Consider the following 26003-nt stretch of genomic DNA (forward strand, 5'->3'; position numbering starts at 1 on the left):
GTGGAAGCTTCTCGACATCATAAGGTACATCTGGGATGAATTTGAGGAAATTTGAAGGATACATTTTTTTTGGATTCACGATTGAAGTTTATATTTTGTGATAACTTTTTTGTGATTGGAGGTAGGAAAATGTTGCCCAGACAAATTTATAGGGCATGAAAATACCTTTAAAATGACACCAAAACCAGCTCTCTAGGTGTTATACTTTTAGAGATATGGCCATTTGAATTCGCGACGTCGTGCTAATTAGTCCAAAGTTCGTTAGTCTGTATCTCACTAATTAAGAGGCTGTTAGCAAAAATATTTGAGTTCTTGCCGTTTTTCATGGGTCCCAATTGGTTCCCAAAGTTTTACAAAAATCTGAGAGATGACGGCAGATTCTTTGATGATTTGACATGGAATGACCCAGCTGCGCCATGAGGGCCTGCATATCCATCCCTCCCGCTTGTGCAGCGGGCGCGGCCCTCGTCGCCATGTGCGAGGCGCCGCCATTTTGTGCGCCTGCAACCCCCACTACCGCACCTTCTTCATTTTCCTCCTCCATCTCTCCCACTTCTTCCCTGGGGTCCTGGGTTTATTCTAACCCTTCCTCTACCCCCTCATTTTCCCCCACCGGCATCCGATCGCCTTGGTTATCCATGGCACGATTTAATTTGGATGTTAATAAAAATTTCGGCCGCTCGAAAGTTTGACCAAATTTTTCCAGATATAAAAAATTTGGTTCGGGTCCAAATCCCACTCCCAGACACCAATTGTTACGGCCAATATGCACAATTGGTGTCCAAAATTTTGTCGAACATATTTAGTCCCAGGTTCCAAATCCCACTCCTGACACCAGTTGTTACGGATCTCGGCCGTCTGCTCTCCCATTATCAAGGGGGGTTGGGGGGAGGGCGTTAATCCCCTTGTCTTTTTCTCTGGCCGACCCGAGTCCCGGGGGTTATAACGTCCTTCCCGGCACCGACTGTAGGGGCGCGTAATGGCGTCACTTGGAGAGGGAGGTTGTACAATGAACGAATTGGGGACCTACTCTTATTTAATTGACGCAACACAGATTCAACTATTGGAAACACGGCCTTATCTAAAACACATACTAATGAAATAACTGAAGTCCTATGGTGGCCTACGTGTTGCTTGTGGACTAACTAGGGGTGCTACCTTTAACCTTTAATGATGTTGAATTTATTTACACCAGTGAGGGTTCTCAAAACCACAACAATATATATATATATATATATATATATATATATATATATATATATCCAAGCTCTTACAAATGAGCCTTAGAGACTGTAGCAAACAAAAGTAGCATGTTTGGTGTTTAATATTGGCTTTGTTGTCTCTGTGCATTTTTCTTGCCAGGCTCATGATACCTCTGTGCGAGCTATGACTTGGTCTCACAATGACCTTTGGATGCTGACCGCAGATCATGGAGGCTTTGTCAAATATTGGCAGTCAAACATGAACAACGTGAAGATGTTCCAAGCACACAAGGAGCCCATTCGAGAGGCCAGGTGGATGGAAATGCGCGCTGGCATCGTTGCGATGGCTCTTGGTCGAGAGGCTGTGTGTCCGAGTGCTTTGTCTTTAGCATTATCAATTGTTCTTTTTGCGTTATCGTTGCTTTCGTTACCATGCACAAATGGACTTTCACCTTCTGCGTGTTGGTTAAATATGTGTCCTGCCAAGAAGGGGAAATATTTGTTTCATTTTTCTTCCATAAATACGAGGCAAAATGCAATAAAAAAATTGCCGAGCCTTTACGTTCGTATTTTCAACCTTATTAGTCGCTTCTAGCTCGCACTGGATTAATCCAACCCTAAAACGTAGAGGACTAGTGAAAACCGTCTTGTACAAAAGGTTAATATTTTATTACTTTGTAAATTATCCAGCACTTTGTGCTCATATGTTCTTTGGTTCAATACACAGCTCGTAAGTGAGGATTTACAACATTTCAGTTCAGAATTGGTTCTTTCGGTGGTTGCTGTGCTGAGCAAAAGATTGACATTTTTTGAAGAGAATCAAGGCTAATGTACACAAAGCCACCAATACAGATCCTGTCGCTTATTTGCACACAGGGATATTTGCCCAATTTGCCATTAACGATGGTATATGGTCTACAAAGTGAGAAGTGTTCCTTTCTTTTTAACTCATGGGCAGAGACAGAGCAGGTCGTGAGGTAGTTGTGTTGCACAAGACCAAAGCACTATTTTTATTTGTAAAGTGAGAATGTTTAGATGATTGTTTGCAGTAATGCAACACTTATAGCACAATGACATTCAGATATTTCTGAATAACCCAGCCATTCTTCTTCTCCTCCTCTTCCCTTTATAAGAGGTGTGTGAGGTGCAATGGCACCAAGCTCCTGCCCTGCCTTGACTACAATACTCCTCCACTTCCATCTGTCCTCAGCCAACTATCTACACTCTTCAACACCTTACTAGTATCCCTCCTCACACAATCCTCCCATCTCAACCGTGGTCTACCTCTTTTCCTCCTGCCTTGTTCATTCAACCTATCCGCTCTTTTTGTCATTCTCTCTTTCCCCATCCGCTCCAAATGTCCAGCCCATCTCAGCCTGCATTTCACCAATCTCCCCGTCGGGCTCACCCTCCTGCATGCGTTGGTACCCAGCTGAATCCTCCTCCTCACTTCTGCCTCAGACTTAACATCCCCTACCTCCCCACTGTTCCCCCAGATACTCAAATATATTTCCCTGTCTGATCTCCTTCCCCTCTAACCTTATATTAATTTATTTTCTCTGCTGCCCAGCCCACATCACCCCAGTCCTCTCCATGCTCATCTTCAGCCCATGTTTCTCAAATTACTTCTTCTCCTCCCCAAGTACTTTCTGCAACTCCTGCCTACTCTCCACCACAACAGCCAGATTGTCCACATACAACATTCTCCCCAGTATACCCCACATGTTTACCTTCCTGCTTAACAACTCCATCACCATGATAAACATGAGTGGGCTGAGAGAGCTTCCCTGCCTCAAACCGATGTTCACACTGAACTCCCGGCATCCGAGGACCAACCAAAAGTCTTCCCTTAATTCCCTTGTACATCCCTTCCCCCAACCTAACTTCTGCTTCCGGCACTCCCATCCATCTCAGTGTTGCCATCACCATCCTTCTCAGGACAGTCATACAGTTGTGGCCAAAAATATTGGCACCATTGCACTTTTTTCAAAGAACTCACAATTTTCTCCAAAAATAAGTTGAAGTTGACAAAAGTATTTGGTCTCCACAATTCTTTATTTCACTGTTAATATTACAGAACCTTTGTTTTTGATTCAGAACTTAATATATCCTTTTAAATCAGAAAATAAAAAGAAATGGCATTGACAAAATTATTGACACCCTTGACTTCATATTTGGTAGCACAGCCTTTGGACAAAATAACTGCAGTCAAGCACTTCCTATATCCATGAATGAGCTTCCTACACCTCTCTACTTGCAGTTTGGCCCACTCTTCTTGTGCAAACTGCTCCAGTTCTCCCAGATTTGAAGGGTGCCTTCTCCCAACTGCTGTTTTCAGTTTTCAGATCCCAACTGCTCCCCACAGGTGTTCAATGGGATTTAGATCTGGACTCATTGCTGGCCACTTCAGAACAGTCCAGTGTTTTGTCTTGAACCATTTCTGGGCATTTTGAAGTGTGTTTGGGGTCATTGTCCTGCTGAAAGACGAAAGACGCATGACCTTCGACAGAGACCCAGCTTTCTGATACTTGGTTGAACATTGCTCTCTAAAATGCCTGGATAAACTCCTGATTTAATGTTGCCATGCACTCGTTCAAGCACACCCAGTGCCAGAGACAGCGCAGCAACCCCGACCCAAAACATCACTCAACCTCCTCCATGTTTGACTGCAGGGAAGGTGTTCTTTTCTTTCAAGGCTTCATTTTGTTTTCTGTAAACATAGAGATGATGTGCTTCACAAAAAATCTCTAATTTGGTGTCATCTGTCCACAGGACATTCTCCCAGAACGATTTTGGCTTGATCAGGTGTGTTTTGGAAAACTCCAGTCGGCTTTTCTTATGTCTCTTTCTCTCTCAGCAGTGGGTCTCCTACCCTAGAACCCCCTTTCATTGGGTTGGTGATGGATGGTGCGAGTTGAAACTGTCGTACCTTGTGTCTGAAGGTCAGCTTGAATCTGTTTGGCGGTTGATCGAGGTGCTTTCTCCACCTTTCGAACAATCCTTCGCTGCAATCTTCGATCAAGTTTTCTCTTGAGGCCACGTCCAGGGAGTTTGGCAACAGTGCCATGGGCCTTAAACTTCCTGATAGCATTGCGTACGGTGGACACAGGAACATCAAGGTCTCTGGAGATGGACTTGTAGCCTTGAGATTGTCCATGCTTGGCTACATTCTTGTGTCTGACCTCCTCAGACAATTCTCTGGTTTTCTTTCTTTTCTCCATGCTCATTGCAGTACACACAGTGACACAAAACAGCAGAATGACTCCGTTACTCCATTCAAACTGGTTGAATGAGTGATTTTTATGTTGCAGGCACCTGCACGTCACCACAGGTGAGTTCTTTTCCAAAGTAAAGGAGAATCACCTGCTTGAAATCTAATTATTTCTAACAACTTTTAAAAGGCACCAATAATATTGTCCAGGCCATTTTAGGATTTCTGTGTGGAATAAGTTAAGATTTATTAATTTTTTCAGCTTTTTTTTGTTTTGTTCCACTGCAATCCAAAGTAATACATATGTGGAGACCAAAATATTTTTTAAATTTCAACAATCTTCTGGAAGATATGGTGCATTATTTGAAAAAAGTGCAAGGGTGCCAATATTTTTCGCCACGACTGTAGGTCTTCTCCAGGTTCACAAATCCCAATACCATTTCACCTTGCACCTCCGACGTCTTCTCCACCGGCTGTCTCAGCGTGAACATCCCATCTGTCATCCCCCTACATTTTCTGAACCCCTGCTGCTCTTCTCCAATCTCAATCTCCACCCTCTTCCTTATCCCTCCGTCTAGAATCCACTCCAGCACCTTCATGATGTGACTTGGGAGCGCAATGCCCCTGTACTTCCCCGGATCTTGAACATCCCCATTCTCCCTTCATAACAGCACAATTAACCTTGTCTTCCATTCCTCTGGAATTGAACCCTCTATCCTACATCCATTCAACAGCCTCTTTGGCCAACTGACTCCGACTTCTCCCGCTGCAATTATCATCTCTTTGAGCCCTTCATAAATGTCTGGTGCTCTCCCCTTCTTTATCCTCTTCAATGCTGTCCGCACCACCTCCTCCTCCTCCATGATCTCCACGAAGTCCATTTTCCCCTCCACATAACATGGCAGCTCAGACTCCCCATTGCTTTTCCCCGGTTCAACAGATCTTTGAAACTATAAAGAACCGACAGAAGAATATGGCATTTGAACCTGGCATTACCATCAGGAAAGTGCTCTGATGGGAATGTCATATACTCAATTTTAAATTGGAATTATGAGCTATCATCAAGGTTGTTTAGCAAATCTATATCCTCTTTATGGCCATTTGTTAATAACGATCATTACTTCTTTTTCCTTCGGGATACATATACATGTACAGTCGTCTGTGACGGAGGTGCAGTTCCTGAAATATTTGGCAAAACTGTCTTTCCATCTATTTTCTAGCCATTCTTTCATCTTAAAATTTTCTTTCATGGAGATCCTTAATCAAAGATGCTGTCATTAGCAACTGCACATTTTTGAAGTTTTTAGACTAGAGCCATCACTTAAAAGCCACAGCAGTGCTGACACCTGTCGGTGATGGTCATTTTTTGCTGATGGTCTCATTTATAAGTTATAAATAATGGTCTGAACTGTCTTTGTATGCTGTTTTTAGGTGATTTGCATTTTAATTTATACAAGGATAGAATGGAAAAAGTTTGCAAAGGGGATTTGTCAAATTGAACATTTTTCACATTCCCTTCTTTGAAAATAGTGGGAGGGATAAACATATAAATTGAGAATTCGGTGTTGATCAGAAAAAGAAAACATCCTTCAGAAAAACTATATTGAAGTGAAGGTTCATGCAAAACGTTTTGAAGTGAAGTGAAGTGAAGGTGCTCTGAAGCAAACACTGTATTCCATCGTGTTTGGAAAAACTGTAAAATTGAAAGACTTGGAAAAATTGGAAAAACAATATAGCCTATTTTACTCCCAGGGGTCCCTGGAATACCCACCCAAAATATCGTTGCGATCGGTTGAGCCGTTTTTGTGTTACCTTTGAACCGACGGACGGACGGACATTTGGTGAATTATAGTAAGATGAAAACCAAAAAGCAAGAAAGAGGAAGTTTGTGAAATTATGTTTGTATTTTCATGAAAAAAATGCACACAAATTGTTGGTAGTGACAACAGCATACATAGACGTATTTCCTCTCAATTTGACACATCATTAAACATCATCATCACTCTCAGTGTCATATTCAACATTAGTCAGCATCGTTTTCGCATTCTGTGCTGCACAAGCGTAGTTCTGTGCAAGGCAAGTTATTCCTTTTGCATGAACATTTCTGTGTTGAACAGTTAGTTTTGCAGTGGCATCTGACCAACTTGATGATGGCTTGTATGGCAGGAGGAACCTTTGTGGTGACTGGCAGTATTTATCCACTTTTGTCCTGATAGTAACCAAATTTCAGGGGGTCTAAAGGCTGTTGCTGCATAACATTGGCATGGCACCATACTCTGCTTTGTAACTGCACACGCTGGATGTGTTACTTAAGTGCACTGAGTGTAGGAGGTAAGTTGTTGCTTTCAGCTAGGTGTTTACAAAACAGATACCATCTTAGATTAGGGATGGGATACCTTCAATGTGAATACCTTTGGGACAGTAGGTTGAGCACACAGATTTGGCCAATACGTCTTTCACCTCCTGTGTTAGGTCACCTTCCTCCAGTAGTTTCATCAATAAAAATCTGACTAAGTGCATTTCAGCTTTCATATAATGCAGAAACCATTTTGTTTTTGCCTATTCCTGAGAATTTCCAACATTGTCTGCTCCAGTGAATGCGTGGAATACAGGTATAGCGTGCGCCTTTTCTTTGCCCAAAGCTCTCCAATTTGGCTCTATTTCGACTGTACCTGATACCATCAAAATAGATGTCTTTTTGCAGAGCTTGTCATGGTGTGCCACAGCCAGAACCAAGAAGTCAGTATCAGGAGTGAAGAATACTAGCTGTGCATCAGGACACCGCTGTGATGCCTCCGCTGCCAGGCAGATCATCAATGTGTCAGCCTCCTCGTGATTGTTGTCTTTAAAGTGCATGTTTCTGTTGCTTCTGGTATGATCTGATGCTGATGTGATGACTAACTGAGGTGAGTTTTTGTTGAAATCAAGGGTTGCTTTGGCGAGATAGTCTGTCAAATCTGCTTTCGTTTTTTCATGTGATAGAAACGGTGCCAGTGGGATGTGTTTGATGTTCGTATCATCTGCAACCTGATAATGTATAGTAGCTTTTCCTTGTCATCATCTCCCTCGAGTTTCCTCCTTTAGTGAGTCAGGTTTGTATGTATCGAAGACCAGGACAACCTCACTGAACCCTGCTGTCAAGTTCATGAGCCTGTCATTGAAACACTGGGCTAGATCTTTGACTGTGCTGATTGTCCTTGATTTCTTTGTCATCTTCTGGACAAGCACCATTCCATCAACAATGGCGATCTTTTGATTTGATGACGATGATGGAGATGATGATACAGGACCTCTGTCATCATCCTACTCTTTGGCCACGAGAGCTTCTGTCTGTTCCTGGGTTTCATCTGTTTTTGACAGCTTCTCAAGGCTGCGTATCGGCTTGGACTTGTCGGTGCATGGCAGCATTGAGCCGTCTGGTGCAAATAGTGCTCTTGGAGTCAATGTGAACTCATAGTTGCCAACTGCATTCTTCTGATCGATGTCCCTGCTCGACCTGGTGAGAACCATCAGCCGACCATAGAGATCGTTGGTCTCTTTTCGGTCAACTGTCTGGTCACTGAACTTGAAAGTTTGTTTCGTGCTGCCAGACATGTACATCGTGTTGTTCTGCTTTTTGACTGGTGCCCAGAGACTAACATCTACATTGATACGTTCAGTGACATAATCTTCATAAAGCTTCTGTCCGACGTCATCGATGTTCAAGATTTGTGGAACATACTCTTGTCGTACTTATGCATGTGTGATGAAATTGTATCGCTGATCACCTTCAACAGCAAAGGGATTCCCATGGCTCAGTGTTGCAGCCTTGATTTTTTCAACAGCTTCATGTTCTTTCCTGACAGCAGTGGGCCGTACATCATGGTGTTCCTCTGGCTTGTTAGTCCCCTACCGGTGTACACCGGAGGGGACTATAGGTTTGCACGCCGTCCTTCCGTCCGTCCGTCAGTCTGTCAGTCCGTCAGTCCATCACGCAAAGAACAGTTTTCCGGACTTTTTTTCCTAACTCTTAATGCTAATGATTTCAAACTTGGCACATGGTTTCCTCATGATACGTCACAGATCGAATTCGAACTTCATGACGTTTCGATCATTTTTGACAAAGTTATGGCACTTTGAACTTTGGGAATTCTGATAATTCTGATGATCCTTAACTCGGTGCCATTTTAAGTTTTAATTTCCTTTAAGAAAGATTTTCTCTGAAATAATAGGACCGATTGAGATCAAATTTTCACCGTAGGGGGGATTCGGTCTGCAAAATATTTTAATGGTAATTATGACGTCACAGGTCACGTGGTTCGGCCGCCATATTGTTTTTTGAGAAAACACGAAAACCCCTTTTTCTCCAACGGCTGAACAGATCGAGGCCAAACTTTACAGGCAGAATCGCATACCCATGACGAACAAAAAAGTCAGCGAGCATGACGTCATGCATCACATGGTTTCAGAGTTATGACGTTTTTAAGCATGAACCTTTAAAACCGAGCTCCTCCCTCATTTTTGATACAATCGAGGGGAAACTTCACAGATCTGTTCAGCATGTCAGTCTACTTAAATGTCCTTTTGGAATTTGCGATAGGTCACGTGGTTTGGCAGATATCGTTAATTAAACGAAAATATATATTTTTTAAATGGATATCTCTTGTTTATTCCAGAGTTCTCCTCAAGCCGCACCGCGCGCCCTCAGCCTCGTCTCGCGAACGTCAAAAGCGCGACACACCGCGCGCTTTCGGGAGGGGCGGAGCCAAGCCGAACAACATACATACAGTCAGGTGAAAAAGTAAGTACACCCCACGTAAAGTTTTGACTTTTTCAACATATTTCAACATACAGCTATTTGATCTTCATTTCGACAATATTGATAGATAAAGGTGATATAATATAACAAATATCATGAAACATTTACATTTTGTCGTCCATTGTATAATTTAAATAAACATAAATGCAAATTTCGCATGTGGAAAAACTAAGTACACCCTTGGCTCCAATAGGTGGTATTGCCCCCTTTGGCAGAAACAACCTCAAGGGAAGCTTTTCTTATAACTGTCGACCAGTCTCTGACATCGACTGGGAGAAATTTTTGCCCACTCCTCCATGCAGAATTCTTTCAGCTGTGCGATGTTTGAGGGGTTTCTTGCATGCACAGCTCGTTTCAAATCCCCCCACAACATCTCGATGGGATTTAGATCCAGGGTTTGACTTGGCCATTCCAGAACGCTCCATTTCTTTCTTTTCAGCCATTCCTTGGTGGATTTACTGGTATGTTTAGGGTCATTGTCATGTTGCAAGGTCCACCTTCGGTTGAGCTTCAACTTTCCGACAGATGGCCTCACATTATCCTCAGCACCCTCTGGTACAATGAATAATTCATCGTGGATTCTATGATGGTGAGCTGCCCAGGCCCTTATGCAGCAAAGCTGCCCCAAACCATAATATTCCCACCACCATGCTTTACAGTTGGTATCAGGTTCTTGTGGTCAAATGCTATCTTTGGTTTTTGCCAAACATGTCTTCGGGTACTGTGGCCAAATAATAATAATAATAATAATAATTCATTTATTTTGTATAGCGCTTTTCCAGAAGCCCAAAGGCGCTTTGACAGAGCGGAAAACATAATGCATAACAATACATGAAAACAACAATTGCAAAAAGACAAGAATCAATAGGGAAATATTTAAAGCAAAAGGAGGGAGAAGGAGAAGAGATAGTCAGGGGTTAAATGCTGTGGGTTGAATGTTGAATGCAGTGTTGAACAGGTGGGTCTTTAGTGATGTTTTGAATGTGGTGAGTGAGGAGGAGTCTCTGATGGTGTGAGGTAGTGAGTTCCAGAGGGTGGGAGCAGCGATGGAGAAGGCCCTGTCCCCCCAGGATCTGAATTTGGTCCGGATGGAGGGGGTCAGGAGGTTGGTACCAGCAGAGCGGAGGTTGCGGGTGGGAGTGTGTCTGGAGAGGAGGTCAGCCAGGTAGGATGGGGCCAGGTTATGGAGGGCTTTGTATGTCAAGAGGAGGATTTTGTACTGGATTCTCTGGGGGATGGGGGAGCCAGTGAAGCTTGTAAAGGACGGGGGTGATGTGGTCACGGGTCCGGGAATGGGTGAGTAGACGGGCAGCGGAGTTCTGAATGTATTGGAGTTTATTGGTGATTTTTGAGGGTGAACCATAGAGGAGGCTATTGCAGTAGTCCAGACGGGAGGTGATGAAGGCGTGGATGAGGGTTTCTGCAGCCGTGGAGGAGAGGGATGAGCGGAGACGGGCAATATTTTTCAGGTGAAAGAAGGCTGACTTTGTGATCTGTTTAGTGTATTTGTCGAAGGAAAGGGTTTGGTCAAAGATGACGCCAAGATTCCGAATGTGAGGGGAGGTGGATACTGGGATACCGTCGATGTTGAGGGCAAAGTTATGGGTGGATTTTGTGAGCGTTTTTGGGCCAATGATGATTATTTCAGATTTATCACAGTTAAGCTTGAGGAAGTTGATTTGAAGCCAGGATTTTATTTCAGTGATGCAGTCTGTCAGGATAGAGTGGGTGTCGGTGGAGACGGACTTGGTGGAGATGAAAAGCTGGATGTCATCGGCGAAGCAGTGGAATTGGAGACCATGACGGCGGATTAAGTGACCGAGGGGGGACAGGTAAAGGATGAAGAGGAGTGGGCCAAGAACTGAACCTTGGGGGAGGGGAGCAGTGGGGGATTTGCAGTTATTGATGGAGATGAACTGGCGTCTGTCAGAGAGGTATGATTTAATCCAAGAGAGGGCAGTGCCGGTAACGTTAAAGGTGGATTCAAGTCGGGTGAGGAGGATGGTGTGATCGATGGTGTCAAAGGCAGCGCTGAGGTCGAGGAGGACGAGAATGTTGAGGTTGCCAGCGTCAGAGGAGAGGAGAAGGTCGTTGGTGATTTTGAGGAGAGCAGTTTCAGTACTGTGGTTGGAGCGGAATCCGGATTGGAATGTTTCATACAGGTTATTGGCAGAGAGATGATGTTTGAGTTGAGTGGCTACAGCGCGTTCCAAAACTTTTGACAGAAAGGGTAGGTTGGAGATGGGTCTGAAGTTGTTTAGGGTGTCAGGGTTTAGACCAGGTTTTTTTAGAATGGGGGTAACAGCAGCAATTTTGAGGGAAGGTGGGACGATGCCTGTAGACAGGGAGGAGTTTATTGCTGCAATGATAAGTGGAGAGAGAGCAGGGAGGAAGGCCTTGACAAAGCTGGAGGGGATGGGGTCAAGAGTGCAGGTGGCAGTTTTCATTCCTATGAGGAGTTCAGAGAGGTCAGTAGGGGAGATTGGGGAGAACCGAGACAGGGGATGGCAGGACAAGGGGGGGCAGGTGGTTGGAGGGGGAGCGGGTGCGGCGGTGGTCAAGCTGTTGTAGATGTTGTCAATTTTGCGTTGGAAGAAAGAGAGGAAGGAGATGCAGTTGTCTACTGTGAATGACTGGGTGGTGGTGTTCAGGGGGCGGAGGAGTTCGTTTATTGTCGAGAAGAGTGCTTTTGGGTTTCCGGAGCCAGAGTGGATAATTTGAGAGTAGTAGGCGGAGCGGGCGTGGGAGAGGGCATCTTTGTAGTGTTGTAGGTGGTCCTTGTAGGCCTGGGAGTGAACTGTGAGACCCGTTTTATTGCGGAGTCTTTCAAGTTGGCGAGCACGAGTTTTCATCAGGCGGAGTTCAGGGGTAAACCAGGGAGCAGAATGGGTGAAAGAAACTGTTTTGGTTTTTACAGGCGCAAGCTGGTCAAGGCAGGAGGAGAGAGTGTGGTTGTAGTAGTCAGTGAGGTCGGAAGGGGTGTGGAGGTCAATGAAGGGAGAAGTGGACATTTTTTCAGAGAGGGTGGATGAGAATGAGGTAGGTGAAAGAGCGTTTAGCTTACGGAAGTTGATAGTGCGATAATGCCTTGGTGTTGGGGCGGGGATGTTGATGGTCAGAGTGATGGCTAAGTGGTCAGAGAGGGTGAGGTCGGAGCCAGAGAGATGGTGCAAATTTAATCCAGTGGAGCAGACAAAGTCCAAAATGTGACCACGGATATGGGTAGGAAAGTCGACATGTTGAGTGAGGTTAAAGCAGGTGAGTAAATCAGTGAAGTCAGTGGTTATTGTGGAGTCAGTGGAGTCCATGTGGATATTGAAATCACCAAGGAGGTGGATTGAGGGGGAGAGGGAACATAGCTGGGTCAGAAAGTAGGAGAAGTCAGACAGGAATGATGGGTGTGGTTTGGGAGGGCGGTAGACGACAGCCATGACTGACTGCGTGCGACCAGAGAGTTTAAAAGCCAGGTGTTCAAATGATGGAGCAGATGAGATGGAGATGAGGTTGGTCTTGATGTCTTGACGGTGGATAACGGCAATTCCACCACCTCGGCCCTCCGAGCGTTGTTTATTGACGTAGGAATATCCATTGGGTGTGGTGAGCCCTACCTTTGACTCATCTGTCCAGAGCACATTGTTCCAGAAGTGCTGGTCTTTGCCGAGGTGTTCATTGGCAAACTTTAGTCTTGCCTTGATGTTCTTTCTGGACAGCAAAGGTTTCCTCCAGGCACACCTCCCATGTCGATCAAATTTGTGCAGCCTCTTTCTAATGGTAGTCTCGTGCACTTTGACATCAACAGTGGCAAGAGCTACCTGTAGGTCCCGTGATGACATTCTGGGGTTCTCAGAGACTTCTTTCAGCATCTTGCGGTCTGCTCTCAGGCTGAACTTGCTGGGCGGCCTGGCTTGAGCAAGTTGGCAGTTGTTTGGAATCTTCTCCACTTGCAGATGATCTTCCGGACAGTCGAATGATTGATTTCAAATTGTTTGGAGATCTTTTTAAATCCCTTCCCAGACTCGTAGGCATCTATAACCTTCTTTCTGAAGGCCTCAGAGAGCTCTTTTGATCTAGGCATGGTGACGCCGCACACTTCAACAACAAAGACCAAACCAAACTAAATGTCTGAGGTTTAAATAAGACAGGTTCCTCCAAGATCCTCTCTAACGATGTTCTAATCATTTGCACCTGAGCTGGTGCACCTGATTCTAATTTTGGGTATTTGAAGTAGTGATAAATGTAGGGGTGTACTTACTTTTTCCACATGCGAAATTTGCATTTATGTTTATTTAAATTATACAATGGACTACAAAATGTAAATGTTTCATGATATTCGTTATATTATATCACCTTTATCTATCAATATTGTTGAAATGAAGATCAAATAGCTGTATGTTGAAATATGTTGAAAAAGTCAAAACTTTACATGTGGTGTACTTACTTTTTCACGTGACTGTATACACATCGATCATTGAACGTGAACCGGAAAATATAATAAATTTCTGATATTTAGCGACTCGAAAGGTTCTTTATCAACAACTTATTTTGTCGTGCTTCTGCTGACCTGTCTACAAGGTGTATAAATCGAAGTCCCGAGTGCGAATCACCGGTGAGCCCGTCCTGAGGTAATTAGCGATTGGGAACGATTCAGAACCTGTGGTTAAATAACCCTTGGTAATTTCTCCAACAGTTTTCCGGACGACAGACTGCCGGTAGGGGACATGTATTGCAGCGCAATACTCAGGATGCTTGTTTTTCAAGATATTCCACTCACAAGGTTCAGACATACATGGCGGTGGCCATCTTGGATTTTGACGTGGAGACCCAATTTTCAATAGTGTTCTTCCGTATGCGTAGATACACCCACACACCAGATTAGAAGTTAGTAGTTCGTTTATTAGTCCCCTACCGGTGTACACCGGAGGGGACTATAGGTTTGCACGCCGTCCCTCCATCCGTCAGTCCGTCACGCAAAGAACAGTTTTCCGGACTTTTTTTCTAAACGCTTAATGCTAATGATTTCAAACTTGGCACATGGTTTCCTCATGATAAGTTACAGGTCAAGTTCGAACTTCACGACGTTTTGATCATTTTAAACAAAGTTACGGCACTTTGAACTTTGGTAATTCTGCTAATTCTGATGATCCTTAACTCAGTGCCATTTTAAGTTTTAATTTCCTTTAAAAACCAATTTCTCTGCAATAATCGGACCGATTGAGATAAAATTTTCACCATATGATGGACTCGGTCTGCAGAATATTTTAATAGTAATTATGACGTCACAGGTCACGTGGTACGGCCGCCATATTGTTCTTCGTGAAAACACGAAAACCCCTTTTTCTCCAACGGCTGAACAGATCGAGGCCAAACTTTGCAGGCAGAATCGCATACCAATGACGAACAAAAAAGTCAGCGAGCATGACGTCATGCGTCACATGGTTTCAGAGTTATGACGTTTTTAAGCATGAACCTTTAAAATCAAACTCCTGCCTCATATTTGATCCAATCGAGGGGAAACTTCACAGATATGTTCAGCACTAAAATGTCCTTTTGGAATTTGCGATAGGGCACGTGGTTTGCCAGATATCGTTAATTAAACAAAAATATTTTTTAAAATGGATATCTCTTGTTTATTCTCGAGTTCTCCTCAAGCCGCACTGCGCGTGCTCAGCCTCGTCTCGCGAACGTCAACAGCGCGATAGCGCGTGCTTTCCGGAGGGGCGGAGCCTAGCCGAGCAATATATATATATATATATATATATATATATATATATATATATATATATATATATATATACACACATCGATCATTGATTGTGAACGGGAAAATATAAGTAATTACTGATGGTTTCAGAGTTATGACGTTTTTAAGCATGAACCTTTAAAACCGAGCCCCTCCCTCATTTTTGATCCAATCGAGGGGAAACTTCAAAAATCTGTTCAGCATGTCAGTCTACTAAAATGTCCTTTTGGAATTTGCGATAGGGCACGTGGTTTGGCAGATATCGTTAATTAAACGAAAATATGTTTTTTTTAAAAATGGATATCTCTTGAATCGCTTGTACCTCAGACCGTGCGTTGGTAATAATTTATATAATTCACACAGTCCAACACGTGCAGGCCGCTCCACGGAGCGACCTTGTGGGCTTATCAACGAGGCGAGGCGTGACACACGTGTCTCAGTATACCTCAGATCAAGTTTGCAAACCAGCATCAACCGTGCATAAATTTGCATATTCGATCATTTTTGACAAAGTTATGGCACTTTGAATTTTGGTAGGGGACATGTATTGCAGCGCAATACTCAGAATGCTTGTTAGTCCCCTACCGGTGTACACCGGAGGGGACTATAGGTTTGTACGCCGTCCCTCCGTCCGTCAGTCCGTCCGTCAGTCTGTCAGTCCGTCAGTCCGTCACGCAAAGAACAGTTTTCCGGACTTTTTTTCTAAACGCTTAATGCTAATGATTTCAAACTTGGCACATCGTTTCCTCATGATAAGTTACAGAACAAGTTCGAACTTCACGACGTTTCGATCATTTTTGACAAAGTTATGGCACTTTGAACTTTGGGAATTCTGTTAATTCTGATGATCCTTAACTCAGTGCCATTTTAAGTTTTAATTTCCTTTAAAAAGATTTTCTCTGCAATAATAGGACCGATTGAGATCAAATTTTCACCATAGGAGGGACTCGGTCTGTAGAATATTTAAATGGTAATTATGACGTCACAGGTCACGTGGTTCGGGCGCCATATTGTTTTTCGTGAAAACACGAAAACCCCTTTTTCTCTGCAACGGCTGAACAGATCGAGGCCAAACTTTGCAGGCAGGATCACATCCCCATGACGAACAAAAAAGTCAGCGAGCATGACGTCATGCGTCACATGGTTTCAGAGTTATGGCGTTTTAAAGCATGAACCTTTAAAACCGAGCCCCTCCCTCATTTTTTATCCAATCGAGGGGAAACTTCACAGATCTGTTCCGCATGTCAGTCTACTAAAATGTCCTTTTGGAATTTGCGATAGCTCACGTTGGTTTGGCAGATATCGTTAATTAAACGAAAATATTTTAAAAATGGATATCTCGAATCGCTTTATTGATCGACGTGAAACTTCATATTATAGTAGACGTCATGAAGAGTAACAAGTGTGCAAAATTTCAAGATGATTGGATGTACGGTCTGGAAGCTAGAAGTTGTTATTGCGTGAAGAAGAAGAGGCGTCAAGTGTGCGGATTTAATTATTTATCACATGTCCAGACTGAAAGCATCGTTGGACACAACCTCTCGCGGTCATTTTAACCTCAAATAAAATTCTAATTTAAGATTTGTCAATGGCTGAGGTATATTAACAAACGAATAAAACAGATTTGGTCAAATTCTGACTTTTTAAACTCAATCGCATTTGACAGAGTTGTGACAAGCTGAGGAAGAAGAAACCTCGCATTGGCTTCTCCAATGTGCCATAAAAAAATGGATATCTCTTGAATCGCTGGTACCTCAGACTGTGAGTTGGTAATAATCTATCTATAATTCCAGTAATCTCTGTATGTCTGTGTGTTTGTCTGTGTGTTTGTCTGTGTGTTTGTCTGTGTGTTTGTCTGTGACCGCTGTTTCTCGACAACCACGGGTCCGATATACTTGAAACTTGCCAGGTATATTGCTGGGGACCTGAGGATGTGCCTTTTCAAGGTTTCATATTAATCGGAGAAGTAGTTACCGAGCTATGGCGATTTATTTACCAACCGTTCGCTTTGGCTTTGCGAATGGACCAAACCATTTCATGTAAATAGAGGGGGGGGGGGGGGGGGTTCTACCGTACTCGCAAGCCGTTCGCTTTGGCTTTGCGAATGGACCAAACCATTTCATGTAAATAGAGGGGGGGGTTCTGTGGTCGTTACTGCCACGTGGTTTCAAAGTTTTTTTTTGTTGTTGTTGTTTGCACGCATGTTTTTTTGCACGCACGTACGGGCACCCACGTACGGGCACGTCCTAGTCTATCTATAATTCCAGTAATCTCTGTGTGTCTGTGTGTCTGTGACCGCTGTTTCTCGACAACCACGGGTCCGATCTAATTGAAACTTGCCAGATATATTGCTGGGGACCTGAGGATGTGCCTTTTCAAGGTTTCATATTAATCGGAGAAGTAGTTACCGAGCTATGTCCAAAAAACGATTCAACCAATCAGAGAGCAGCGAGCTATTACGTGTGCCGAACGTGGCGAACAGACTCTGCCTCGGACGGCACATTTGAGAGCGTATTCATTTATTTCACGTTGGCAAACTATGTTGGCGTTAAACTATGTTTTAAAACTAATTAAAACTAATTTGCGATTCATCGTAACTGCGATATGCGACCTTCCGGACAGTCAAATGAGGACGTCACTTCCGGACTTACGGATAGTCATAGTGACGACGTACTGATGCTGAACGTGGCGAGCAGACGCTGCCTCGGACAGCACATTTGAGAGCGTATTCATTTATTTGACGTTGCAATCTGTGTTGATTGTTGTAAGGTACGATCGATTGTAGTACACGTTTATAATAACTCTGCCGATACAGGCCCGATTAACTGCAGCGCCATCTGAGCTGCGGCGTCGGGACGATACATTCATTGTACGGTCACATCACGCACTTACGGGCACGCCCATGGGCCCATGGGCACGCCCAGACATTTTTTTTTTTTTTTTGGCAAGGAACGGGCACCCACGTATGGGTACGTCCTAGTCTATCTATAATTCCAGTAATCTCTGTGTGTCTGTGTGTCTGTGACCGCTGTTTCTCGACAACCACGGGTCCGATCTAATTGAAACTTGCCAGATATATTGCTGGGGACCTGAGGATGTGCCTTTTCAAGGTTTCATATTAATCGGAGAAGTAGTTACCGAGCTATGTCCAAAAAACGATTCAACCAATCAGAGAGCAGCGAGCTATCACGTGTGCCGAACGTGGCGAACAGACTCTGCCTCGGACGGCACATTTGAGAGCGTATTCATTGATTTCACGTTGGCAAACTATGTTGGCGTTAAACTATGTTTTAAAACTAATTAAAACTAATTTGCGATTCATCGTAACTGCGATATGCGACCTTCCGGACAGTCAAATGAGGACGTCACTTCCGGACTTACGGATAGTCATAGTGACGACGTACTGATGCTGAACGTGGCGAGCAGACGCTGCCTCGGACGGCACATTTGAGAGCGTATTCATTTATTTGACGTTGCAATCTGTGTTGATTGTTGTAAGGTACGATCGATTGTAGTACACGTTTATAATAACTCTGCCGATACAGGCCCGATTAACTGCAGCGCCATCCGAGCTGCGGCGTCGGGACGATACATTCATTGTACGGTCACATCACGCACTTACGGGCACGCCCATGGGCCCATGGGCACGCCCAGACATTTTTTTTTTTTTTTTGGCAAGGAACGGGCACCCACGTACGGGTACGTCCTAGTTTATATAATTCACACAGTGCAATACGTGCAGGCCGCTCCACGGAGCGACCTTGCGGGCTTATCAACGAGGCGAGGCCTGACACACCTCAGATCAAGTTTGAAAACCAGCATCAACCGTGCATAAATTTGCATATTCGATCATTTTTGACAAAGTTATGGCACTTTGAACTTTGGTAGGGGACATGTATTGCAGCGCAATACTCAGAATGCTTGTTAGTCCCCTACCGGTGTACACCGGAGGGGAGTATAGGTTTGCACGCCGTCCCTCCGTCCGTCAGTCTGTCAGTCCGTCAGTCCGTCACGCAAAGAACAGTTTTCCGGACTTGTTTTCTAAACGCTTAATGCTAATGATTTCAAACTTGGCACATCGTTTCCTCATGATAAGTTACAGATCAGGTTCGGACTTTACGACGTTTCGATCATTTTTGACAAAGTTATGGCACTTTGAACTTTGGGAATTCTAATAATTCTGATGATCCTTAACTCAGTGCCATTTTAAGTTTTAATTTCCTTTAAAAAAGATTTTCTCTGCAATAATATGACCGATTGAGATCAAATTTTCACCATAGGAGGGACTCGGTCTGTAGAATATTTTAATGGTAACTATGACGTCACAGGTCACGTGGTTCGGGCGCCATATTGTTTTTCGTGAAAACACGAAAACCCCTTTTTCTCTGCAACGGCTGAACAGATCGAGGCCAATCTTTGCAGGCAGAATCGCATACCCATGACGAACAAAAAAGTCACCGAGCATGACGTCATGCGTCACATGGTTTCAGAGTTATGACGTTTTAAGCATGAACCTTTAAAACCGAGCCCCTCCCTCATTTTTGATCCAATCAAGGGGAAACTTCACAGATATGTTCCGCCTGTCAGTCTACTAAAACGTCCTTTTGGAATTTGCGATAGCTCACGTGGTTTGGCAGATATCGTTAATTAAACGAAAATATTACAAAAATGTATATCTCTTGAATCGCTTTATTGATCGACGTGAAACTTCATACTATAGTAGAAGTCATGAAGACTAACAAGTGTGCAAAATTTCAAGATGATTGGATGTACGGTCTGGAAGCTGGAGGTTGTTATTGCGTGAAGAAGAAGAGGCGTCAAGTGTGCGGATTTAATTATTTATCACATGTACAGACTGAAAGCATCGTTTGACACGACCTGTCGCGGTCATTTTAACCTCAAATAAAATTCTAATTTAAGATTTGTCGATAGCTGAGGTATATTAACAAACGAATAAAACAGATTTGGTCAAATTCTGACTTTTTTAACTCGATCGCATTTGACAGAGTTGTGACAAGCTGAGGAAGAAGAAACCTCGCATTGGCTTCTCCAATGTGCCATAAAAAAATGGATATCTCTTGAATCGCTAGTACCCCAGACCGTGAGTTGGTAATAATTTATATAATTCACACAGTGCAATACGTGCAGGCCGCTCCACGGAGCGACGTTGCGGGCTTATCAACGAGGCGAGGCGTGACACACGTGTCTCAGCATACCTCAGATCAAGTTTGAAAACCAGCATCAACCGTGCATAAATTTGCATATACGATCATTTTTGAGAAAGTTATGGCACTTTGAACTTTGGTAGGGGACATGCATTGCAGCGCAATACTCAGAATGCTTGTTTTTCAAGATATTTTGCTCACAAGTTTCAGACATATATATGGTGGCGGCCATCTTGGATTTTGATGTGGCGACCCAATTTTCAATAGCGTTCTTCCTTATGCCTAGATACACCCACAAACCAGAGTAGAAGTTGGTACTTCGCGTATTAGCCCCCTACCGGTGTACACCGGAGGGGACTATAGGTTTGCACGCCGTCCCTCCGTCTGTCAGTCCGTCACGCAAAGAACAGTTTTCCAGACGTTTTTTCTAAACGCTTGATGCTAATGATTTCAAACTTGGCACATGGTTTCGTCATGATAAGTTACAGATCAAGTTCGAACTTCATGACGTTTCGATCATTTTTGACAAAGTTATGGCACTTTGAACTTTGGGAATTCTGATAATTCTGATGATCCTTAACTCGGGGCCATTTTAAGTTTTAATTTCCTTTAAAAAAGATTTTCTCTGCAATAATAGAACCGATTGAGATCAAATTTTCACCGTAGGGGGGGACTCGGTCTGTAGAATATTTTAATGGTAATTATGACATCACAGGTCACGTGGTTCGTCCGCCATATTGTTTTTCGTGAAAACACGAAAACCCCTTTTTCTCTAACGGCTGAACAGATCGAGGCCAAACTTTGCAGGCAGGATCGCGTACCCATGACGAACCAAAAAGTCAGCGAGCATGACGTCATGCGTCACATGGTTTCAGATTCTTGACGTTTTTAAGCATGAACCTTTAAAACCGAGCTCCTACCTCATTTTTGATCCAATCGAGGGGAACCTTCACAGATCTGTTCAGCATGTCAGTCTACTAAAATGTCCTTTTGGAATTTGCGATGGGGCACGTGGTTTGGCAGATATCGTTAATTAAACGAAAATATTAAAAAAATGGATTCTTCTTGAATCACTAGTACCTCAGACCGTGAGTTGGTAATAAATTATATAATTCACACAGTGCAATACGTGCAGGCCACTCCACGGAGCGACCTTGCGGGCTTGTCAACGAGGCGAGGCGTGACACACATGTGTCTCAGCATACCTCAAATCAAGTTTGAAAACCAGCATCAACCATGCATAAATTTGCATATTCGATCATTTTTGACAAAGTTATGGCACTTTGAACTTTGGTGGTGGACATGTATTGCTGCGCAATACTCAGAATGCTTGTTTACTTGAAGCCCGAACTGTCCTTTGAACTCTGAGAGGAACGACATCTCTGGAGAAGCCAAGAAGAACCGCTGCCTAGCATTCACATTATTGGAAATGCCAATTAGGCCAGAATTAACCTTCACTATCTTGTTGAGATGTTCGCAGGCATGGTCTGCATCTTTTGAGACGAATGGAATCTCACTCTTGGTGACAGATATGTTTCCATCTTGACGTTCTCGCAACGTTGCTGGATGGCTTGTCTTCATTTTGTGCATGTCGGCGATGTACCTTGGCCAGAGGCGTTTGTATTTTATTCGATCCATTGCCAAAAACAGCTTGCTGAGTGCTTCTCCAGCCTCGATTGTGAACGAGATCAGCATTTCTGGATGCTTCAACAAAGAACAACATGGTTTCAACCCAGTGGAGGTAATTCAACAATGACTTGAACATGATGATGATGATGATGATGATGATGATGATGATTTCTGAGCTTCCCACTTATTCAGCTGTTGAATGACATCTTCGTTGGTCAAGACTTGAAGCTGGTGAGTGTTAGCAATTCTGATGCATTCTGCTCCATCACTTGTCCCAGAAGCTGTGTTCGTGCAGACTTCCTATAATTCATTTGCTGGTTTCCAGCAGATTTCTTTTCGTTGTGGCATCTCTGTGGAGAACTGTTCTAGAGCAAGTTCATATAGAGCCATGTAAGTGTGGATGTGTGCACGGAGTGCTCATGCCGTGGCCACACTTGAGGATCTGTCTCGTTGTAGCAGGCCCATATACATCTGCCTTAATCCATGCATCATCTATGCCAGAATTTTATATTGAGGCTCCGAGTGCCCTCAGTGCAGCCATCACAGCATGCAGCTCCCCAAGTCTCGGAACAACTTCTCTTTTAAAGTTAGGTCTTGCATCTAGCAACTGTACTGCCTTCTCATACAGGGCCATGGCAAAGGTTATGACAGTTTGGTGGTTTTCACCAACTGCCAAGCTCTTCAACTGAGACGCTTGCAACATCACAGTCAGCATGGTAGACCACTCATGTGCGCCCTCTGGAAGTAGAGGCAAGGCACCGAGTTGAGTCAGTGACTGACTAGATGACACAAGTGATTTGTAGCCTGCCCAGCCTGGGATACTGCTTTGTGATTCACTGTCGCTTGATCTAGACAAAGCAGATGCAATCATCCAACCAAGATTGGTTAGTTTATAAGATTCTGCAACACCTGTGGAACACGCTTTGAATTCCCCTGCTCTCTTGACTGGCCCAGGTTTTGGTTTACTGCAAGGTTCGATGGGACATGATGAGGGACAACCGACAGGTTTTTTGCCTCACTAACTTCCAAATTGGGTGTGATTGATTATCCAGGCACATCTGCCTTCTGATACACTACGGTGATTGTGCCATGTGTGGTGCCTTTGCCATCTACAGTGTCCTCTGCAAAATCTGTATTATCAACAAGATATGTTGTATTATCAACAACAAAATCTGTATTATCAACAACAAGCGAAGAAGACAAATGTACCTTTCCTGAGGAACATACAATCCATCAAATTTTTTGTGTTTTCCACAACAGCATTGGCAATTGCTGTTTGTTGGAGCAAGGCACGGCTGTGTGATACGCAGTGGTTATGTACATGGAGGAGGTCCATCAGCGCCTTGTTCCTGGTGTCATGATGTACAGTGAGTGCCAACCCTACAACCTGTGGGTTTTCTTGTGTGTTTGGTTTCCAAAATGTGCCAGTGGCTTTCTTGGGCATGTGGTGCAATTGTCTCCTTGTCTTGAAAGCATATGTGATATTCTGACTTATGGTCAATGCTGACCTATCAACTGTCCTGCTCCTCATGTCCGTTTGCAGCTCCTCCTCAGATCCCACCAAAATCCACCGTATAAGGCTGTACAGCTCGTGCAGGACATCCTCTCTTGTGCTGGATACTGTATTGTGTGTGTTTCCTTCTCCTCCGTGAAATTGGCAATGCTGTTGTGTATTATCTTAGCTGTCTTGCATATCATCATTGTGTTGTCCATTTCACTTGTGGCAACTTGCATCAAGGAAGTGGAGACCCCATATCGTCTTTGCAGGCTTCAGGATAGTAAAGAACAGATGGTTTTCTTCTGTCTTTCTGCCTCACTGACTTCACATTTGGTAACTCTGCAAGAATTTTGTCCTTTTGCCCCTATCGTGTCATTGTCGGAGTGTGCATTTGTGCCTCATCACTACCACCAAGCATAGATATGTCGGCTTTTTTCAATGGCATCCATGGGTAGATGAGCCTCATTTTGGGTTTGATATTCAATGAGATTGATCAGCTCAATCAAGCATGGTACTTGCATTGGTAGGTCTGTCTTTGTAGACTTGGCCCAGTTGCTGGCATCATCCCTCAGGACATGGAACACATGTCGTGTCCAGCATGGTTTGTGGTATCTTGCATCTATCGCATGGGTTTCACTTGGTGAGAGTACATTGCTTAGTCTTGTCATCAATACTGGATTTTGGGAAATTTCCACAGATCGTCTAAGTGCCTTCACCGCATTTTCAGTTCTTACGGTGAAGAGACACTGGTCATCATCTTCTTGACATAAGAAGTAGTGATCCCTTGTCAACAGTTCTGTCGCAGATATAGTGAAAGGTGCTGAGGTGCCTGGGGTTGCTGATTGCTCCTTTTCAGAGCTTGTTCTTTTATGCTCACGTTTTTTCACAGCATATGTTCCTGTAGACATGGCATGCTGCAAGCGGTCTCTCGCTCGCTGTATGGATATTTAATTTGTTGCATCAGAATAGCAACTCCGATGCCACATGGGTTTCCTTTCAATCAATATTTCTCTGGTAAAGTATTTGAGGTCTCTTTGGATGTCAACATATTTTCCATCCTGTAACCTTGCTCTTTCTTCCACGACATCGAGTAGTTTCTGGTACGACTGTTCTGGGATATTGAACAAGTGTTCCTTTGTTAGCAGTGGACTCCTGACAAAGAATGCACTGCTTTCAGTCGACTGTGTTCATGGACGACTTGACCGGTCTTCACTCATGAATTCATGATAACTCAGGCACTGAAAAGAAAGCGAGCCACCACTATATTAACCAACACCAATATAATTGTGTACTAGTTGTGTTAACATAAATTTTTACAGTATACAACAACATGCATTTTAAGGCCATTTTCTCTGCTAGAGCGGGGTTAGCCTTGCGGTCCCCATGACAATCTTCTCCATTTTGCCCTATTTTCTGCATCTCTCCTTGTTAATCCCCTTGCCCGCATTTCTTCTTCCACCGTCTTTAGCCAAGTCTTTCTCGGTCTTCCCCGTCCTCTACTTCTTTCTACATTCATTTCCATCACTCTTCTCAACCGGTCACTTTCATCCTTCCTCAACACATGACCAAACCATCTCAACCTGTTCCTCTTCACAGCATCAATCACAGGCTCTATTCCCATCATCTTTCGCAATTCATCATTTGTCTTCCTCTCTCAACGATACTCCGCACATCCACCGAACCATTCGCATTTCCACCCTTTCCAGCCTTCGTTGCTGCTCTACGTTCATTACCCATGTCTCGCTCCCATAAATCATAACACTTCTCACACATGCAGCATACATCTTTCCCTTCAGCTTCAACAACACTCCCCTCCTCATCAGCACGCCACTCAGTTCCCGAAACTTCTTCCATGCGCATCTCACTCTAGCAACCGTTGCGAGTCTGATCCACCTTCTCCATTCAGCATGTCTCTGAGGTAGCAAAATGTTTTCACACCTTCCAGCTTCACGCTGTCTCCAAGATCCAACTCAACATTTCCTCCATCTGCAGCTCCCTCTGTGCACACCTTACATTTGAATGTAGCTGCCACACTGGTTAATGACCCTCTCAGACCACTGCATTTTTGATGAACCCACTCAGCACACATTGTACATTGAATGGAGTTCACTCCGACACCCTTCCTGCACACAGCACATGGCCACTTCCCAGTTCTTTCCACCTCACCACATGCTTTACCACTTGCCATCACCTTCGCCTTTCCGATATTCATCTTCAGACCTTTTGTCTCCATACATTCCTTCCACTTGTTCATCTTTTCCTTCAGTCCATCCATACTTTCCGCAATCAACACCAGATCATCTGCAGACAACAACTCCCATGGTAAACCCTCCTTTACGTTCTGAGCCAGCACCTCCATCACAGCTACAAATAGTAGTGGACTTAGTACCGACCCCTGATATGCACTGATGCACTCCCACCTTCACCTCAAACTCACCACTGTTCCCGTCCTTCGTCCTTACAGCTGTGCGCGCTCTTTTGTACATTGCCATCACTACCCTGATCAACCATTCCTCCACTTCTAACTTCCTGAATGCCCATGTCAATACTTCGCGTGGAACCCTATCGAATGCTTTCTCCAGATCAACAAACCCAAGAAACAACTTCTTCCTCTTCTCCATGTACTACTCCTGCAACTGCCTCACAATAAAGAGCGCGTCTGTCGTTCCTCTTCCTGGCATAAAGCCAAACTGCATTTCGTCGATCTTCACCTTCTTCCTTATCCTCCTCTCCAACACCCTTTCCAATACCTTCATTCCA

General features: G+C 44.0%; 1 protein-coding gene across 6 annotated transcripts in view; it reads left to right on the top strand.

Annotated features, from left to right (window-relative positions):
• Window positions 1–26003, top strand: part of WDR33 (WD repeat domain 33) — a 203357-nt gene that overhangs the window by 70227 nt on the left and 107127 nt on the right. For all 6 annotated transcript variants that reach the window (XM_078775736.1, XM_068112365.2, XM_068112367.2 and 3 more), the window contains one exon: window positions 1363–1514. In XM_078775736.1, the coding sequence (XP_078631862.1) occupies window positions 1363–1514 (152 nt within the window). The remainder of the gene's footprint in view (window positions 1–1362; window positions 1515–26003) is intronic.

The sequence above is a fragment of the Myxine glutinosa genome, chromosome 4, assembly GCF_964187855.1.
Source record: "Myxine glutinosa chromosome 4, kmMyxGlut1.1, whole genome shotgun sequence".
Taxonomy (NCBI): Eukaryota; Metazoa; Chordata; class Myxini; order Myxiniformes; family Myxinidae; genus Myxine; species Myxine glutinosa.